Source organism: Nycticebus coucang, chromosome 18 (assembly GCF_027406575.1).
Source record: "Nycticebus coucang isolate mNycCou1 chromosome 18, mNycCou1.pri, whole genome shotgun sequence".
Lineage (NCBI taxonomy): Eukaryota > Metazoa > Chordata > Mammalia > Primates > Lorisidae > Nycticebus > Nycticebus coucang.
In genome coordinates, this window is record NC_069797.1 from 58110844 (window position 1) to 58130076 (window position 19233).

The 19233-nt window shown below is 42.2% G+C and overlaps 1 protein-coding gene and 1 long non-coding RNA gene across 8 annotated transcripts in view; one reads left to right on the plus strand and one right to left on the minus strand.

The window, feature by feature from the left end:
* Positions 1-4418: 4418 nt before the first annotated feature.
* Positions 4419-7932, minus strand: LOC128570276 (uncharacterized). Its single transcript, XR_008375543.1, has 3 exons — positions 7461-7932; positions 4802-4925; positions 4419-4551 (listed from the first exon to the last, which is right to left on the minus strand). It is a non-coding gene; the product is annotated as an uncharacterized LOC128570276 (long non-coding RNA).
* A 117-nt stretch (positions 7933-8049) lies between these two features.
* The window catches only part of ATP6V0A1 (ATPase H+ transporting V0 subunit a1), a 70286-nt gene continuing 59102 nt past the window's right edge, over positions 8050-19233 (plus strand). For 4 of the 7 annotated variants that reach the window (XM_053569235.1, XM_053569236.1, XM_053569237.1 and 1 more), the window contains exons 1-2: positions 8050-8165; positions 10295-10457. In XM_053569235.1, the coding sequence (XP_053425210.1) occupies positions 10341-10457 (117 nt within the window). In that variant the 5' untranslated portion in view covers positions 8050-8165; positions 10295-10340. The remainder of the gene's footprint in view (positions 8166-10294; positions 10458-19233) is intronic. The other 3 variants (XM_053569233.1, XM_053569234.1, XM_053569232.1) reach the window with 2 other exon arrangements.

Genomic DNA, 19233 nt, shown 5'->3' on the forward strand with positions numbered 1-19233 from the left:
ATGAATGGGAAAGTAAAATAATTGAAGAGGAGGTAAGAGTTTGATATTTCACTCAAGCTGGTGAAACGTCGACACCAGTAGACTGTGATATTGTGTATGGTTAGCGTAAAACCCATTGCAAACATTTAGAAAATACATACAAGAGATACACTCAAAAACACTGTAGAAAAATGAAAATCAGAGTCTAAAGAAAAGGTACAAGTAGCCCATGGAAGGCAGGGAAAATAAACCCCAGAAATATGGCTCAGCACCTGTAGCTCAAGCAGCTAAGGCACCAGCCACATATACCTGAGCTGGCAGGTTCAAATCCAGCCCAGGCCTGCCAAACAACAATGATGGCTGCAACCAAAAAATAGCCAGGCATTGTGGCAGGCACTTGTAGTCCCAGCTACTTGGGAGGTGGAGACAGGAGAATCACTTGATCCCAGGAGTTGGAGGTTGCTGTGAGCTGTGATGCCACGGCACTCTACCCAGGGCGACAACTTGAAGCTCTGTCTCAAAAAATACATAAATAAAACCCAGAAATAAAGACAGAATAGAAAAAAAATAAAACAGCAGACCTAAGCCTTAACATAATAATCACATTAAATGTAAACAAAGTACATAAATTGAAAGGCAGAGATTGACAGTGGATTAAAAACATCACCCAAATATGTATATATGCTGTGTGCAAGAATTTCGCTTCAGGCTGGGCATGGTAGCTCAGGCCTGTAATCCTAGCACTCTGGGAGGCCGAGGCGGGTGGATCTTCTGAGCTCAGGAGTTTGAGATCAGCCTCAGCAAGATCAAGACCTGGTCTCTAAAATAGTTGGGCATTGTGGCGGTTACCTGTAGTCCTACCTACTTGGGAGGCTGAGGCAAGAGAATCGCTTGAGCCCAAGAATTTGAAGTTGCTGTGAGCTATGACAACATAACACACTACCAAGGGTGACAAAGTAAGACTCTGTCTCAGAAAAAAAAAAAAAAGATAAAGGGCTTTTGATAAAAAGTAAAAACCTCTTCATAATAGATTTTGAGGCTTCTTTCGAAGCTAAAGGATGGTCACTTTCATTTAGCTCTGCTAATGAATACATGGATATTAATTAGATATCTACCTTGACTACTGAATCAATAGATCTTTTCTACTAGAATTTTCCAACATATTTCTTCATTCTAGGTCTCATCTCCTTTCTCTAAGTCACTAACAATACAATACAGAAACATTTGCCAAATTTTACACTTCGGAATGTTCCTTGAACTAGTTTCCCACTTTCCTGGGCAAATATTACAGGTCAAATGTCACACAGGCTTTTCTGCTCTGTGTCACTTGATCCTTTCCCTTGTTTTTATTTCAAGTTTTCTTAGGTTTTCCAAATTGCATTTCTTTTTGGAGGCAGAATCTCACTATGTCACCCTCAATAGAGTGCTGTGGTGTTATAGCTCACAGCAACCTCAAACTCTTGGGCCCAAGTGATTCTCTTGCCTCAGCCTCCCATGTAGCTGGGGCTACAGGCACCCACCACAACGCCTGGCTATTTTTTTGTTGCAGTTGTGGTTATTGGTTAGCTGGCCCAGGACAGGTTCAGACCCACCAACTTCAGTGTATGTGGCTGGCACTGTAACCACTGTGCTATGGGCGCCGAGCCTAAATTGCATTTCTTTAAGAAGCCTCTTTGTATAGTATTCTTAACTCTCAGAAGAGGCTCCCTGCCTCACGTGCCTATCATAGGAGCCATGAGGGCTGCATAAAATGTCACATGCCCTAGACTCATTCATATGTCCTTGTCTATGCAATCATTAGCAGAGCTAAAAGTGACCTTCTTTTAGCTTCAAACGAAGCAAGATTATTACAAAAAAATTTTACTTTTTACCAAAGCCCTTTACTTAAACATTGCCAGGCTGTGAAAGTAAAAGCAGAAGTGATATTTTGAGGAACTCAAAGTGAAATCGTAAAAAGGACTAGTTCAATGGAAAAAAACTGATGATCAACATTTCTAGAACAGCAGCCAAGGATGATAACAGGTAATCTAAAGCAGGGGTGTCCAACCCATAGCCCACGGGCTGTATGTGGCCACAGATAGCTAGGAATGCAGCTCAACACAAAATCACATCACAAAATTACTTATAAGGTTTTTTTGGTGACATTTTGGTGGAATTTGACTGTGAACTTTGTACAACAATGTCATGTAAAAGAAACATATTTACACTCTCCCTATTTGTAAATACATGTGGCCTCACTTTTATAATGGTGCGAGGCTTTCGGTGTGTTATCTTCCAAGCACATACAGTTGAATTGATGCTATCAGATGTTACACATGTGCTTGTGGTGACTTGGCAAGGCAGAGATTATCAATAATATTTCAACCTACTATTGCAACATTAGGCATTTAAAGTTATTTAGAAGTAAGGTAAGTATTCTTTTTTTTTTTTTTGGAGACAAAGTTTTATTTTGTCACCCTCAGTAAAGTGCTGTGGAGTCACAGCTCACAGCAACCTCCAGCTTTTGGGCTTAGGCGATTCTCTTGCCTCAGCCTCCCAAGTAGCTGGGACTACAGGCGCCTGCCACAATGCCCGGCTATTTTTTTTGTTATTGTTGCAATTTGGCCAGGGCCGGGTTGGAACCCACAACCCTCTGTATATAAGGCTGGCGCCCTACTCACTGAGCCACAGGCACCGCCCAAGGTAAGTGTTCTTATTTGGTTATTAAGGGTACTTCCACACATCAGTGGTGCCTCACACATAGCCTGGCCCTCTCACTCACCCTGAATCAGCAGCCGTGATGAGGAAGGGCCCAAATTTTGCTTTCAGCTTCCTAATAGCTGGGACTACCGGGCATTGTGGCAGGCACCTGTATTCTCAATTAATTTTCATAATAAAAGTAAATAGTCTCTTATCTATTATTATTTTTTAAATCACAACATGGCTTCTATAATGTCTCAAAAGAAAACAGAACCCCAAAAAGGAAAATTACAAATGAAGGAAGATTGATTAATGGAAAGTGGACAGAGGACTACTTTTTTGTTAAGGCAAATAGGAAGGCACTCTGCTTAATTTGTAGGCAATTTGTGCAAGTTTTCAAAGTCTATCATTTGAGAAGCTATTATGAGTAAAAACATGCTGCCAAATTGGATGCTTAAGAAGCATTATGTCATAAGGACAAAATAGCACAACTAAAAAAAGTCTGTCATCTCAATAAAATTTTTTTTTAAAGTTAAAACTCAGATTTTATTGTAAAAGCTAGTTATGTGATAGCATATTTGATAGCAAAGAAATTAAAAAACAGGTGGGCTCACACCTGCAACCTTAGTGCTCTGGGAGGCTGAGGCGGGTGGATTGCTTGAGCTCAGGAGTTGGACACCAGCCTGAACAAGAGCAAGACTGGGTCTCTACTGAAAATAGAAAAACTAGCCAGGTGTTATGGTTGACGCCTGTAGTCCCAGCTACTTGGGAGGCTGAGGCAGGAGGGTTTCTTGATCCCAGAAGACTGAGGTTGCAGTGAGCTATGACCATGCCACCACACTCTAGCAAGGGCAATAGAGGAAGACCCTGTTGATAGAAACAGAAAGAAAAGAAAGGAAGGAAGGAAGGAGGGAGAGAGGAAGGAAAGAAATCAAGGTGAGTTTATTAAGCAATGTATGGAAACCATGACAAACATAATTTTCCCTGAAAGAAGGGGAATATTTCTAAAATCAAATTAGATTGTCTCACCATACTATGGCCAGGGGAACTGAAGAAATTGGAAAATCTATTGAAAGAAGTTGCGGGGCAGCACCTGTGGCTCAGGGGGTAGGGCGCCAGCCCCATATACTGAGGGTGGTGGGTTCAAACCTGGCCCCAGTCAAACTGCAACAAAAAAATAGTTGGGCGCTGTGGCAGGTGCCCGTAGTCCCAGTTCCTCAGGAAGCTGAGACAAGAGAATCACCTGAGCCCAGGAGTTGGAGGTTGCTGTGGGCATATGACGCCATGGCACTCTGCCGAGGGTGACAGAGTGAGACTCTGTCTCTACAAAAAAAAAAGAAAAAAGAAAAAAGGAAGTTGGACAAGTAAAGCTGATAATTTTATTTATTTATTACTTTTTAGGCAGAGTCTCACTATGTCGCTCTGGGGAGAGTACCATGGCATCACAGTTCACAACCACCTCTAATTCTTGGACTCAAGCAATTCTTTTGCCTTAGCCTCCCAAGGAGCCGGTACTATAGGCACCTGCCGCAACACCCAGCTATTTTTTTGTTGTTGTTGTTGTAGTTGTTGTTGTTTGGCAGGCCTGGGCTGGATTCAAACCCACCAGTTCTGGTGTATGTGGCTGGTGCCCTAGCCACTGAGCCACAGGCACGGAGCCAAGAGAATACATTTCTGTTGTTTTAAGTTACCCAGGTTGTGGTCATTTGTACAACAGCCCTAATACCAGAAGCATATGAAAAAGAGACCTCTTGCGCATATATGTATTTCAAAACCCTTGGTTTAATTTTAATATTCTTCCTTAGGTCCGTCTAGGAATCTAAGTTAGATGAGCAAACATGAGCTCCCTCTTCACTGGTGGAAATCTGGATACTTGCTGTGCATTCATTCAGACTAAAAAATAAAGGGAAGAGAAAAACAGAAGTGAAAAAAGGTGAAAAAACCTTTATTTTAATCATATTACATTTCAAGACTCCATTCCCTGTCTCGGACCTCTTTTGTCTTGAGAGTAAAGAACTAATCTTTGGGGTGGCACCTGTGGCTCAGTGAGTAGGGTGCTGGCCCCATATACCGAGGGTGGTGGGTTCAAACCCAGCCCTGGCCGAACTGCAACAAAAAAATAGCCGGGCGTTGTGGCAGGCACCTGTAGTTCCCAGCTGCTCGGGAGGCTGAGGCAGGAGAATCGCAGAAGCCCAAGAGCTGGAGGTTGTTGGGAGTCCTGTGACATCATGGCACTCTACAGAGGGCGGTAAAGTGAGACTCTGTCTCTACAAAAAAAAACACAAAAAGGAACTAAGAACTAATCTTTGCTGTGTAGACATTTTCACAAATGCTAAAGAATAGCTCAGTGTAGACACTCACAATCATATCACTGGCTAAGGCTCATATGGAATTGCTCATGTCTTCTAAGGCTGTGGGGTATGATTAACAGTTTTGTTTTTCACTCTGTCACCCTGTGTAGAGTTGTGGCATCATAACTCACAGCAATCTCAAACTTTTGAGCTTGAGCAACCCTTTGCCTCAGCTTCCTAAATAGCTGGGACTATCGGAATATGCCACGATTCCTGCCTAGTTTTTCTATTTTTAGTAGAGATGAGGTCTCACTCTTGCTCAGGATGGTCGGCCTCCCAGAATGCTAGGATTACAGGCATGAGCCACTGGGCCATCCTGTTTATTTTATTATTAATATTTTTTTTAGAGACAGGGTCTCTCTGGTTCTGTCATTCAGGCTGGAGTACAGTGATGCCATCATATCTCACTGTGGTCTTGAACTCCTGGCCTCAAGCAATCCTCTCCTCAGCCTTCCAGGTGGCTAGGACTATATATGCACACCACCAGGCCTGGCTAGCATTTTTAATATGATGGATGTACAGTATACATTAATTCACCACATTATCTGTTTAATAGGCGCCTGTGGCTCAGTGAGTAGGGCGCCAGACCCATATACCGAGGGTGGCGGGTTCAAACCCGGCCCCGGCCAAACTGCAACAAAAAAATAGCCGGGCGTTGTGGCGGGCGCCTGTGGTCCCAGCTACTCGGGAGGCTGAGGCAGGAGAATCGCCTGGGCCCTGGAGTTGGAGGTTGCTGTGAGCTGTGTGACGCCATGGCACTCTACCAAGGGCGATAAGGTGAGACTCTGTCTCTACAAAAAAAAAAAAAAGGAATTATATTAATAATAGTTTCTGTCTCCTAGTGTTATGATGAAATGAGTTCATATTTACAAAGCACTTAGAAAAATGCCTCACACATACCGTAGTTGCATTCAACTCTCTTGTATTATTGGAAGTTTATTTGCACTGAACTGTGAGCTCCTCTAGGATAGGGAGTATGCCTGTTTCATTTTCCTATCCTTCACATCTAGTAGCATGTCTGGCACATAGTAAAGACCCTCAGCAAGCCTATGTTGCTTAAAAGGCACTATGCAGCAGGCAGTATGAAATTCCATCTCTGAGCTTTGGAGAAGGAAAGCAGATGGAAAAATAGACATAAGTCCAACACACAGACATTTAAGCTTGACAATGGGCAAGACTGCGGAGGAAGAGAGCATGAAGGAAAGAGAAATAGAACACTGAGGCAAGACTGATGGCAGATGAAAAGAGACAGGAAAGGAGCTCTGAGAGGATATATATACTTTCAAGGAAGCCATGAGAAGAGTTCGAAGGGAATTGAAGTGAGGCCAGGGGAAAGGCTGTCTTTTTTTTTTTTTTTAATTGTTGGGGATTCATTGAGGGTACAATAAGCCAGGTTACACTGATTGCAATTGTTAGGCAATGTCCCTCTTGCAATCATGTCACCATAAAGTGTGACACACACCAAAGAGGAAAGGCTGTCTTAAAGGTGGAGTATGAAAAAAATGTGGTTAGCAAGCAGCTGACCAGGATTATTTACTTATTTTTTTTGAAGTCTCAGAGGAAGGAAATGACATTGTGTAAATAGTTTTCTAAAACTTGGCAGGCTGTCACATGTGGGTCCCTCTCTGCCTTGCCAGGAGAGTTGAGAGAGCTAGAAAGCAGAGGAAAAGGAGGGTCTGGGTCTTTCCAAGATGCTGCTTCTCAAGAAAATTACCAAGTCTAGGCCAGTGATTGTGGCTCACTCCTATAATCCCAGCACTCTGGAAGGCCGAGGCAGGTGGTTCAACTGAGCTCAGGAGTTAGAGACCAGCCGGAACAAAAGCAAGACCCCATCTTTGTTAAAGATTAAAAAACACTAGCTGGACATTGATACAGGCACCTTAATAGTCTTAGCTATGCAGTAGGCGGAGGAAGGAGGATCACTTGAGCCCAAGAGTTCCAGGCTGCTGTGAGCTATGACGCCATGGCATTCTACCCAGGGTGACAGAGATGCTGTCTCCAAAAGAAGAAGAAAAAAAAAAAACTGTACCAAAGTCAAGTTATATCTTCACTCACAACATAAGATACAAAATTCAAATAAAAGATCCGTTTTTGCTTTTCATTATTTCACTTAGGCTGGCCAAAGCAGGACTGATGCAAAATGATCAGGACCAGGTTTTTATCTGACACATTTCCCCCATTACACTTGAATCTCGATAGGGCTCCACCACCACCCAGAGAAAATAACCGGTTTTCCGAGTTTTTCCTGTTCTGGTTCTGGTTATTGTAAATGACCAGGGATCCTCTCATTTAGTATCAATACTTGAGAAAGTGGTTTTTAAAAATAATAAGTATTTCTTTTGTGTTAAATTTTTTTTTAATTTGAGGAATTTAAAACGACTAAGTAATCAAGTAAGCCCACATGAATAACCAAACAAGACAGACATTTACTTTCACAACATATGGTCTTACGAGGTTTTTCCTGTTAAATGGAGAAAAATGGACCCTCGGCAGTTGCTGGAAAAATGAATCACATATCATTTTAAAGACAATTTTCGTACTTAGGTGAAAAAGATCGTTTAAGGCTTTACTACAGGATCCACTTTAAGCAAGTAACTCCCCAGTCTGGGGCTAAAATGTTCTTATCGGTAAAATAAGGAAAAAGGGCACGGGGTGCTCGTAAGGAAGAGACAACTGGATGCGCTTTCAAGCTCCCCTCCGTCTCTCAGGTCATTTCATGATATCGCCTCCTTCTCTCACGCATTCCTCGAGAAGAAAAAGCTGTTACATTCATTTTTTGGACAGAAAAATAAAGAGATCCAGCAACCTTGCCCCGATAAGGAAAAGGGATGAGAAGGGCTAGGAAGCTGAAGGCCTCAAGCACCTGCACCTACAGTTCCACCCACTCCCCCTCCCGGGCCCGAGCCCCAGCCACCAGCTCAAGATGGCGTCAGCACGCTGGGTCTCGCCCGCATTCCCCGTGACTCCGCATTGCGGCAGTCGAGGCGAGGCCGCTCCCCATTGGTCGACTGCGATGAAGTCATCGTGGAGGCGGGGCAGCCGGCGGCGCAGGGGCGGGCTTTGCGGGCGGACGCACGCACGTCGAGTCGCTACTGCCCCGAGCCGCAGAGGCTGCGGGCTTGGCTTCGGCGGCTGCTGAGGCGGCGGCGGCGGGAGGTGAGCTGGGGCTGTGTCTTCAGCGCGGCAGGCCGCGGCCTTAGGAGAACGCAGGAAGCCCTTCTAATAGCCCCCTTGATTTTCAGAGGAATTAGCAAGAATCTTAAGTCTTTGAAAGAAAATGGGGGGTCCACCCCCTCTTTGGGCACCCCTCCTCTAGCCAGAGGGACCGGAGGCTCACTGCCCTTTGGGGGCCTGGAATTCCCTCCCCTGTTTGAGGGATAGGCAGAAGAACTGAAGGTTATTTATTGAGTAGGCAGGAGAATTTGGGGGCTTCCTGTAGGATCTCCCAATTTGAGAGTCTTCCCCCCATTTTTCCCCATCCCCGGAGATAGATATGGCTGAGTACAGAAAATTGCTGCGTTCTCCCTGGTTAGACAGGAAATGAACCTGGTGAATACCTTGTTAGGCGGCGAGGACTGGATGACAGTAGTGTGATTCCTGGAGGCTGGACGCGGGGGCGCCGTATTTGGACTCAGCCTTTGTAGAATTGTTTCTTCGTATTTTGTTTTGTGACACCCCTCCCCCCCGAACAGCTGTGGCCTAACTAATTTTGTTTGACTCCAGTAGTATAGAGATGTTCTAGGGAGACTTGTAATCATTATAGGACAGGAGGAGGGAGGCAACTCACTGGAGGCTATGATTACTGGCAATCTCTGAACTGTGCTGAGCAGGTGTAATTATATGTGTTTAGAAGTGGAATCTATCTTTGTTGAAGACTGGTACTGTTAACAGCCGATTTGGTTGATTCAGATATACACAGCCTTAAAGTCAGCCTTCATGATCTTGAGAAATCCTTACTTCTGAGCTCCTTGTTTTGCTGTCTTGAATGTTACAAAGGTTTGTCCTATCAAATTTCTTAAAATGTTTCCCAGCCTTCCAGAAGAGTAAATCTTCCTTTGATGTCAGATTCACCTATCAATACTGAATATGGGTGCCCTTAGACACTAAAGATACTGCACGTTTTGCTGAATTTAGGTACTGTACAGTCTGTGTCTTACCTTTGCTGATTGAGAGTAAATAGTTGCAGTTTCAGGACCACTGATAGCGCCAGTTGTCTCTGATGCCGGCTGCAGTAAGACAGCCCTAAAACGAAACCTTTATTAGCTCGTGTTTGAGAGGATTTGACAGATAGAGGAATGTAATTAATCTTGAACGTGGTGGAGATGAGAAACAGAAAACTGCAGAGGTAGAAAGCTTATTCTCTGCGGCTTAATAAAACTGCTTTGTCATTATCAATGTGTTCCTGTCATGCTTGATTTGAAATTGAGCTTAATGTGCAAGCTGGTTACATTTTTCAGTTAATGGTTATTTGTTTGGATTCCTTAGGGGAGAAACGGTGTTCTCTGAGGAGTCTGGAAGGTCGTATCTTTTTAACGTAGATTTGGGCTGTTAGAAATGGGCATTGTCAGTAGACGGGAAGAAAATAGTCACAAGGCAGGCTTTTTTTTTTTTAGAGAAAGAATCTCTTTGTCACCCTCGGTAGAGTGCCATGGTGTCACAGCTCACAGCAACCTCCAGCTCTTGGGCTTAGGTGATTCTCTTGCCTCAGCCTCCCGAGTAGCTGGACTACAGGCACCCGCCACAACGGCTGGCTATTTTTTTGTTGCAGTTTGGCCAGGGCCGGGATTGACCCCACCACCCTTGGTATATGGGGCCCGTGCCCTACTCATTGAGCCACAGGCATCGCCCAAGGCAGGCATCTTTTATGAGAGGATAATTAAGGTCTTTTCTCCTCTTCTTGTTTCCTGCACTAGCAAAAAAATATTAGGTAGTGTGAATGTCAGTGTATTGTGTCCAGGGAATTTAAAGAGCTGTTTGGGGTTCCCTGTTCCTTTTGTAATCTGGACACATTCTTCTGTATTGAGTAGTTCGAAATATTGTCATTTGATCTTGAATGTTGTCTGCAAAGAACTGACATTTCATCTGGCACTGTGTGGGACAGGATTCAGTAACTGTCTTTGCAGTTTCTACTCTTCATCTTTCTAAGCAAAATGTCAAAAACAGTTGTCAAAGACCTGTCAGCATGGGTGGAAGAAATTGCAAAATGAAAAAGCCTTACTGGGATGTTATTTGCTCTTAGCCCTCTTGTTAATTTCCAAAGTCTTGTCATTTTCTCTTTGTCTCAGGTTGCAGAGAAATCCAGGTACTCAGTTGACTGGGACTTTTGCCACCATGGGGGAACTTTTCCGGAGTGAGGAGATGACGCTGGCCCAGCTTTTTCTACAGTCAGAAGCTGCTTATTGTTGTGTCAGTGAACTAGGAGAACTTGGAAAGGTTCAGTTTCGTGATGTAAGTAGTTATGGGGCTGCTTCTTGATTACTTCTCTTATTTTTCTTGTCATAATCAATACCTTATGATGAATGTTTCATTTTTTATTTGCAAAAGTTACATTATAACACTGGCTTACTGTTGGCAGAGTGTACACTTTGAGTTGTTTTTCCAGGAGTGAGAATGTTTAGCATCAGTTCTTCTACGCTTTTGTTAACTCTGCCTTTGAGAACCATCCAAAGCGTTCTCCAGGTAATTGCTTGGAGTACTGGGAGAGGATGCTAAACCAATATATTCAAGGCTTTAACTTTGCTTTTGGACTCTTTAATAGATATAGCAAGATTTTTTTTTTAAAGTTATTATAGTTCTTTCATACAATAGAACATTTTTTAAAAACAAAATCTGAGGTATCTAGCTGTAGATATATAGTAGATAAGTAAGCATGTGCTGAATATCCATTACTCTGGAACCTTATGCTGGGTACTTGGAGAAGATTTCAAAAACAAATGGACAGGCTTGGTGCCCATGGCTCAGTGGTTAGGGCACCGGCCACATACGCTGGAGCTGACTGGTTCGAACCTGGCCTGGGTCTGCTAAACAACAATATAACAACTACAAAAAAAAATGGCCAGGCATTGTGGCAGGCACCTGTAGTCCCAGCTACTTGGGAGGCCGAGGCAAGAGAATGGCTTAAGCCCAAAGAGGTTGCTGAGAGCTGTGACACCACGGCACTCCACTGAGGGTGACATAGTAAGACTCTCTCTCAAGAAAAAAAAAAAAAAGCAAGTGGACAATTTAAGTGTGAAAAAGTATGCCCTTTGGGTCTTATTTCAAGTCAGGAAGGCACAAGCGTATACTGCTGAAAAGAGGGAGTAGTTAACAATTTAGTGGTTCCTGACTTGGTCAGATCCTCCTGTTATGCAATCTTAATGCTCCACATACCTCTTTTGTAGCAGTCATTGTGTATAGTTGATTACAATTTCTCTTCCCCACTATGATCTAAGCACCATGAAGGCAGGGACATTCTCTGGTTTTGCTTATTATTATATCCTTAGTGCCCACTCATTCAGTATTTGTTGGAATGAATGAATGGATGAATGAAAGAGGAGTGATCAGAAAGAGGTGGGATTCATCAATAAAGACTTTCTGGAATTGATAGGCTTTCAGGGATTCTCAGTCTGAGCTGAAATTGCACAAATATCATCTGGTCTTATTTCTCATTTTCTTTGAGCCATTTTGTACCATCTCTCTTCAGAAGTTCTCTTCCCTGATTCCTTTTCTTATTTTCTGAGGACTCATTAGTATCTTCCCCTCACCCCCTCTTCGATCAACTCTTTGATCTTCCCTGCCCCTACTTTAGGTGTCAAGAGTTTCCCCAGGTCCTTCTCTCTGGCTGGGTGAGCTTCTCCATATCCACATCTTCTTTATCTGTTTTTGTGATCTCATCTAGTCTCAAATCTTCCATCCTTATTCAGTGAGTCCCAAGATCTCTATCTCTGGTCCTTATCTTCCAATCACCATCCCTGCATTTACACACAACTCTCTGAGATTATGATCACCTGGCAGTTTTCTATTTTTCAACCTCAATATGTCTAAATCGCAACACCTTACCATTTCACAGACTGTTACTTTTTTTTTTTTTTTTTCTTTTTGCAGTTTTTGGCTGGGGCTGGGTTTGAACCCGCCACCTGCGGTATATGGGGCCAGCACCCTACTCCTTTGAGCCACAAGCACCACCCACAGACTGTTACTTTATCGTGTCTTCCTAAACATGAGTGAATGCATTGATATTCTTCCGGTTTTCTGGGCTTGAGTCCTAAGTCAATCCTATCACCCTTACTATGCAGTTCTTCATCTGGTCCTATGATGTCTCTCTTCTTAACATCTATTATCTCCATCCACCCTTCTTTCCTTTTACTTATGCTGTATTTCAGTTATGCAGAGAAAAAGTGAAAGTAATTGTATAATGAACACGTTTCTACTATCTATTTAAGAGATAAACATTCCATATATAATTGAAACCTCCTGTGTATCTTCCTCGGTACGATTACTGTTCCTTCCTCTTCAGAGGTTACCTGTACAATGTTTTTGCCTTTATAATTCCTGTGTGTTATTTTTTACTTTTGCTATGTATATATATGATCACTAAAAAATATCTAGTATAATTTTGTATGATTTAAAACTATATGATATCTTGTATGTATTCTTCTGCAAGTGCTTTTTAAATTCAGTATTGATTCTGAGATTTGATCTTGCATGTTGGTACAAATAGCTCTAGTTCATTCCTTTAAATTGCTATATAGTTATTAGAGGCATATACATAGTATCAGTTTTTCCTTCTCATGAATCTGTAATGCAAATTCATGTATATGTCTTCTGATATATCTATGTGGTAGTTTTCTAGGACAGTGGCTGTCAAGCTTTTTGGTCTCAGGACTCCTAAAATTTAAAGATTTTTAATTTTAATGAGGTTTTGTTTATGAGAATTGTAGTTATTGAGATTTACTATATTGAGAATTAAAACTGAAAAAAATAGGCCAGGGCTCAGCGCCTGTAGCACAGTGGTAAGGGCGCCGGCCACATACACCAGGGCTGGTGGGTTCGAATCCGGCCCAGCCCATGCCTACTAAACAACAATGACAACCACAACAAAAAAATAGCTGGACACAGCTATGATTTAATTTAAAAAAAAAAAAAAGATGTAATAAATTAAACCTGAAATTAAATTTAAAAAAATATAGCCAGGCATTGTGGCAGGCGCCTGTAGTCCCAGCTACCTGGGAGGTTGAGGCAAGAGAATCGCTTAAGCCCAAGAGTTTGAGGTTGCTGTGAGTTGTGACACCGCGGCACCCTATTGAGGGCGACATAGTCAGACTGTCTCAAAAAGAAAAGGAAAGAAAAAGAAAAATACAGGCCAGGTACAGTGGCTCACACCTGTAATCCTAGCACTCTGAGAGGCCAGAGCAGGCGAATAGCCTAGCTCTCTACCCATGGTGACAGAGTGAGACTCTGCCTAAAAAAAAAAAAAAGAAAGAAAGAAAGAAAAAACTGAAAAATGTTTAAAATACTTATCATTTAAATTTATCATTTTTAAAATAATAATAAGCCCACTACATGTTATCATAAAATTTTAAGGAAAAATAACTAAATTATTTTGTTTTGAAAAATAACTAAATTTTTGATAAAAAAACATAGAAGAGTGACATTATTTTTACATTTTTGAAAACCTCTTTAATTTCTGAATTAATAGAAGACAGCTAGATTCTCACATCTGCTTCTTTCTTCAGTCTGTTGTGATAATTTGTATCATGAGCCTCTGGAAAACTTCAATGAGCGCTCTTGAGAGAATGGAAGTGAAAAAAGCAAACTATGTGTCTGTGTTATTAGGAAAATAGTATTGATCTCACAGACCTGCTGCTGCTCTAGGGATTATAACTAAGAAAGTGAATTGGTTACTATTGGATGTATCCATAACGTTGTTAGGTATTGTAACAGTGTACTTGACAATGAATTTACCTGCTTGTTAATGGTCTTGTCAGTGCTGAAAGTTCCAGAGGACAGCTTGAGTCCAGGAGTTTGAGACCAGCCTGGGTAATAGTGAGACCTCATCTCTACAAAAAATTAAAAAATTAGCTGGGCCTGGTGTCACATGCTTGTAGTCCCAGGAGGCTGAGGCAGGAGGATCAGTTGAGCCCAGGAGTCTGAGGCTACCATGAACTATGGTGAGGCTAGGGCACTCTAGCCTGGGGAACAGAGTAAGACTGCCTCAAAAAAAAAAAAAAAAGAAAGAGAGAAGAAAAGAAAGTTCCAGTCATTCTACAATTGTGTTAACCCTTGTGTCCTCAGACTTACAGACATTTGCCAGTCTGATGGAAATGGTATCTTATTGTTCCTTTAATTTGCATTTACTCCATTAGTACGGTTGTTTTATTTTTTTTTTTTTGAGACAGAGCTATTGCCCTGGGTAGAGTGCTGTGGCATCACAGCTCACAGCAACCTCCAGCTCCTGGGCTTAAGTGATTCTCTTGCCTCAGCCTCCCGAGTAGCGGGACTACAGATGCCCGCCACAACGCCCAGCTATCTTTTGGTTATAGTTGTCATTGTTTGGCAGACCCAGGCTGGATTCAAACCCACCAGCTCTGGTGTATGTGGCTGGCACCTTTGCTGCTTGAGCTACAGGCACCACCTTTTTTTTTTTCGAGATAGAGTTCACTACGTCACCCTTGGTAGAGTGCTGTCGTGTCATAATTCACAGCAATCTCGAATTCTTGGGCTCAAGAGATTCTCTTGCCTTAGCCTCTCAAGCAGCTGGGACTATAGGCGCCCACCACAATGCCCGGCCATTTTTTTCTTTTTTTGGTTCCAGTTGTCATTGTTGTTTGGCAGGCCTGGGCTGGGTTCAAACCCACTAGCTCCTGCATATGTGGCTGGCGCCTTAGCCACTGAGCTACAGGTGCCGAGCCTACAGTTGCTATCTTTTTATCTGTTTATTGTACTTAGGAATTTCTTCTTCCATAAATTGTCTTGTGCATATCATCTGCCTGTTTTTCTGTTGGGTTGCTTCTCTGTTGCTTTTTTTTTTTTTTTTTTTGAGACAGAGTCTCACTATGTTGCCCTCGGTAGAGTGTTGTGACATCATAGCAACCTCCAACTCTTGGGTGTAAGCGATTCTCTTACCTTAGCCTCCCAAGCACCTGGGACTACAGGCGCCCACCACAATGCCCTGCTATTTTTTGTTGTTGTTCTAGTTGTCGTTGTTTAGCAGGCCCGGGCTGGGTTTGAACCCACCAGCCATGCTGTATGTGGCAGGCACCCTCACCACTGAGCTACAAGGGCCAAGCTGTCTTTTGTTTTTTTGGCTTGTAGGATTTGTTCTTCATACATTCTGGGTACTAATCTTTTTCTTATCCCTTACTGATAACTTTTTTTAGATTGTGGCTTGTTTCTTTTGTCCTAAATAAATTTTCCTTTTCTTTTTTGCTTATCAATATTTTTTTCCTAAATTTTTATTTGAAAAATATCAGGTCTGTGCCTCAGTGCCCGTAGCACAGTGGTTCCTCCGCCAGCCACATGCAACCAGGCTGGTAGGTTTGAGCCCATCCTGGGCCAGCTAGCCAACAATGACAACTGCAACAACAACAACAAAAAATAGCTGGGCGTTGTGGCGGGTGCCTGTAGTCCCAGCTGCTTGGGAGGCTAAAGCAAGAGAATCACTTAAGCCCAAGAGATTGAGGTTGCTGTGAGCTGTGACACTGTGGTACTCTATTAAGAGTGACATAGTGGGCGGTACCTGTGGCTCAAGGGGTAGGGCGCCAGCCCTGTATACCAGAGGTGGTGGGTTCAAACCCAGCCCTGGCCAAAAAAAAAGAGTGACATAGTGAGACTCTGTCTCAAAAACAACGACAACAAAATCAGGCCTGAAAACACTCATACAGATTCACCAATTGTTATTCATTTGAAGCTGGGCACAGTGGCTCACAACTGTAATCTTAGCACTTTGGGAGGCGGAGGTGGAGGATTGCTTGAATTTGAATTTGAGTTTGAGTTTGAATTCATCCTGAATGAGACCTCTATAAAAAAATAAAAAAATTAGCCAGGTGTGGCAGCATGTATTGTAGTCCCAGTGCTGCCTATAGTAATGAGGATTGCTTGAACCCAGGAGTTTGAGGTTGCAGTGAGCTACGATGATGCCATTGCTGTCTAGCCAGAGTGACAGAACAAGACTCAGTCTCAAAACGAAAATTTTTTTTGCCTTATTTGATACAATCTTTTTTTTTTTTTTTTTTTGAGACAGAGTCTTACTATGTCACCTTCAGTAGGAGTGCCGTGGCATCTCAGCTTACAGCAACCTCAAACTGTGGGGCTTAAGCGATTTTCTTGCCTCAGCTTCCCAAGTAGCTGGGACTACAGGTGTCCGCCACAATGCCTGGCTATTTTTTTGTTGTAGTTGCCATTGTTGTTTGGCAGGCCCAGGCTGGGCTCGAACCTGCCAGCCCCAATGTATGTGGATGGTGCCCTAGCTGCTAAGCTACAGACACTGAGCCTGATACAATCTTTTTTACTGCTCTATTAGAGAGTACGCTGTGGCCATTGTAACATTTTTTTCTTTAAATATTTCAAACTTTAGCATGGGCTACATATCAACTAAGCAAACGTTTTTCCTTTATGGCCACAATCTAATGATCACATTTAAGAAATTTAACATTTGATACAATTATTTAATATACAATCATATTCTGATTCCTCAGTTGTTCCAATAATGCCCTTTATAGCTGAGTTTAGGTTTTGTTGCTGTTGGAGTTGTTTTCTACCCTATCAGTGGGATAGAAGAGGAGTGGGAAATACTGGGTAGGATCATCAACAAAGAACCACTTTGTTCACCACAAAGAAGGGAATGGTGAGCAATAGGTAAGAAGAAATCCAGCCCATTTCTCTCGTTCTGTAGAAATACAACTTGTTTATTTTGTTTTTCATGACATTGATATTGTGCAGGAATCCAGGCCATTTGTTTTGGTAAAGGTCCCACAGTTTGGGGTTGTCTAATTGTTTCCTTGTGACTTGATTAAGGTAAACATTATTTGGCAAGAAAACTGTATACCATATTATACTGTGTCCTCAATCTGTCAGATCAGAAGGCATATGATGTCATTTGTTTTGTTAAATTTAAAGATAAATTTGATCACTTAAGGTGTGTTTGCTTGTTTTCTCCATTGTAAAGGTACCTTTTTCCTTTTTTTTGAGACAGAGTCTCACTATGTTGCCCTCAGTATGAGTGCTGTGGCATCACAGTTCACAGCAACCTCAAACTCTTGGGCTTAAGAGATTCTTTTGCCTCAGCCTCCCAAGTAGCTGGGACTACACGTGCTGGGCTATTTATTTGTTGTAGTTGTCATTGTTGTTTGGCAGGCCCTGGCTGGGTTAGAACCCGCCAGCTCTGTTGTGTGTGACTGGCACCCTATCCACTGAGCTACAGGCACCAAGCCACCTTTTTAAAAACCATTTGTGATTAATAAGTAACATGGAGTGATACTTTGAAACTGACTATCCTGTTTTCTAGTAGCTTTTTACCTAATACTTTTCTTATTTTTGAGCCTCTCCTCTATCGGTTATTATGTGGTATTTACAAAAATGATGATTTTCTAATTCTTTTTTTTTTTTTTTGAGACAAGAGTTTTATTCTGTTGCCTGGGGCTGGCGTATAGTGGCATCATTGGATCATCATTTTATTGTCAAAGACAATAAAATATGTATGTCTTTTCCTTTATGATGTGTGTGTGTTTAAGAAACAGTCACGACTCAGCACCTATGGCTCAAGTGGCTAAGGCGCCAGCCACATACACCTGAGCTGGCGGGTTCGAATCTAGCCTGGGCCCACCAAGCAACGATGGCTGCAACCAAAAAATAGCCGGGCGTTGTGGCGGGCGCCTGTAGGCCCAGCTACTTGGGAGGCGGAGACAGGAGAATTGCTTGAGCCCAAGAATTGGAAGTTGCTGTGAGCTGTGATGCCACGGCACTCTACCCAGAACGACAGCTTGAGGCTCTGTCTCAAAATAAATAAATAAAATAAAAATAAAAAAATAAAATAAAAAGACAGAGTCATTGTACTGCCCAGACTGAAGTGCAGTGGTGTGATGATGATAATAGGTTCCTGTAACTTCCAACTCCTGGGCTCAAGGGGTCCTCCTGAGTCAGCCTCCCCAGTAGCCAGAACCATAGGTGTGCACCATCATGCCCAGATGGCTTTTGAACATTTTTTATGGAAATGGGGTCTCATTGTGTTGCCCAGGCTGGTCTTGAACTCCTGACCTCAAAGTATCCTCCTGTCTCTGCCTCTCAAAGTGCTGGGACATACTTCATAGGCACAAGGACTGTACCCGGCCAACTTGTGCTTTTTATGTTCTAAGTAAAAAATTCTTCCCTATCCCAAGATTGTAAATACATTTTTTAATATTTTCTTATAAAATTAAAAAGGAAGTATTTCTTATATTTAGATTTTAATCTGGTTTGGCTTTATTTTTATATTTAGAGGTCAACTTTCTTTTTCCCCATGTGAATAACCAGTTATCTCAGAACAACTTTTTATTTTTATTTTATTTTATTTTATTTTATTTTATTTTATTTTATTTTATTTTATTTTTAGTGCCATAGTATCACAGCTCACAGCAACCTCCAACAAACTCCTGGGCTCAAGCGATTCTCTTGCCTCTACCTCCCAAAAATAGTTGGGACTATAGGCACCTGCCACAATGCCTGGCTATTTTTTGGTTGCAGCCATCATTGTTGTTTGGCAGGCCTGGGCTGGATTTGAACCCGCCAGCTCAGGTGTATGTGGCTGGCACCTTAGCTGCTTAAGCCACAGGCGCCAAGCCCAGAACAACTTTTTAAATAATAATGTTCTTATTTCATGGTTTGTGATCTCATGTGTAAAATAACAAGTTTTCATACATAAGAGAGTCTGTTTCTGTATTCTCTTCTGGTCCATTGGCCTATATGTTTATCCTTGTGTTTATAGAACCATTAATTGCTATAACTTAATATGTGCCCTAAGGCTTGATGTCTTAGAAGATGTGGGTTGCCCCACTTTATCAAAATTGTCTTAGTTATTCTGGCCCCTATCCTCTTTTGTATTAATTTTAGAATTTAAAATCAGCTTGTTAAATTCCATGAAATTCCCTGCTGAGAGGTTTAGTTCTTCCTAAGGCTCTTACACATCTTTATTTAGTCTTACACTGTACGTAGAATCTCTGTAAGTTGACACCCAAAGGACTGTAACAAGCTGGTCAACATACAGAGATGG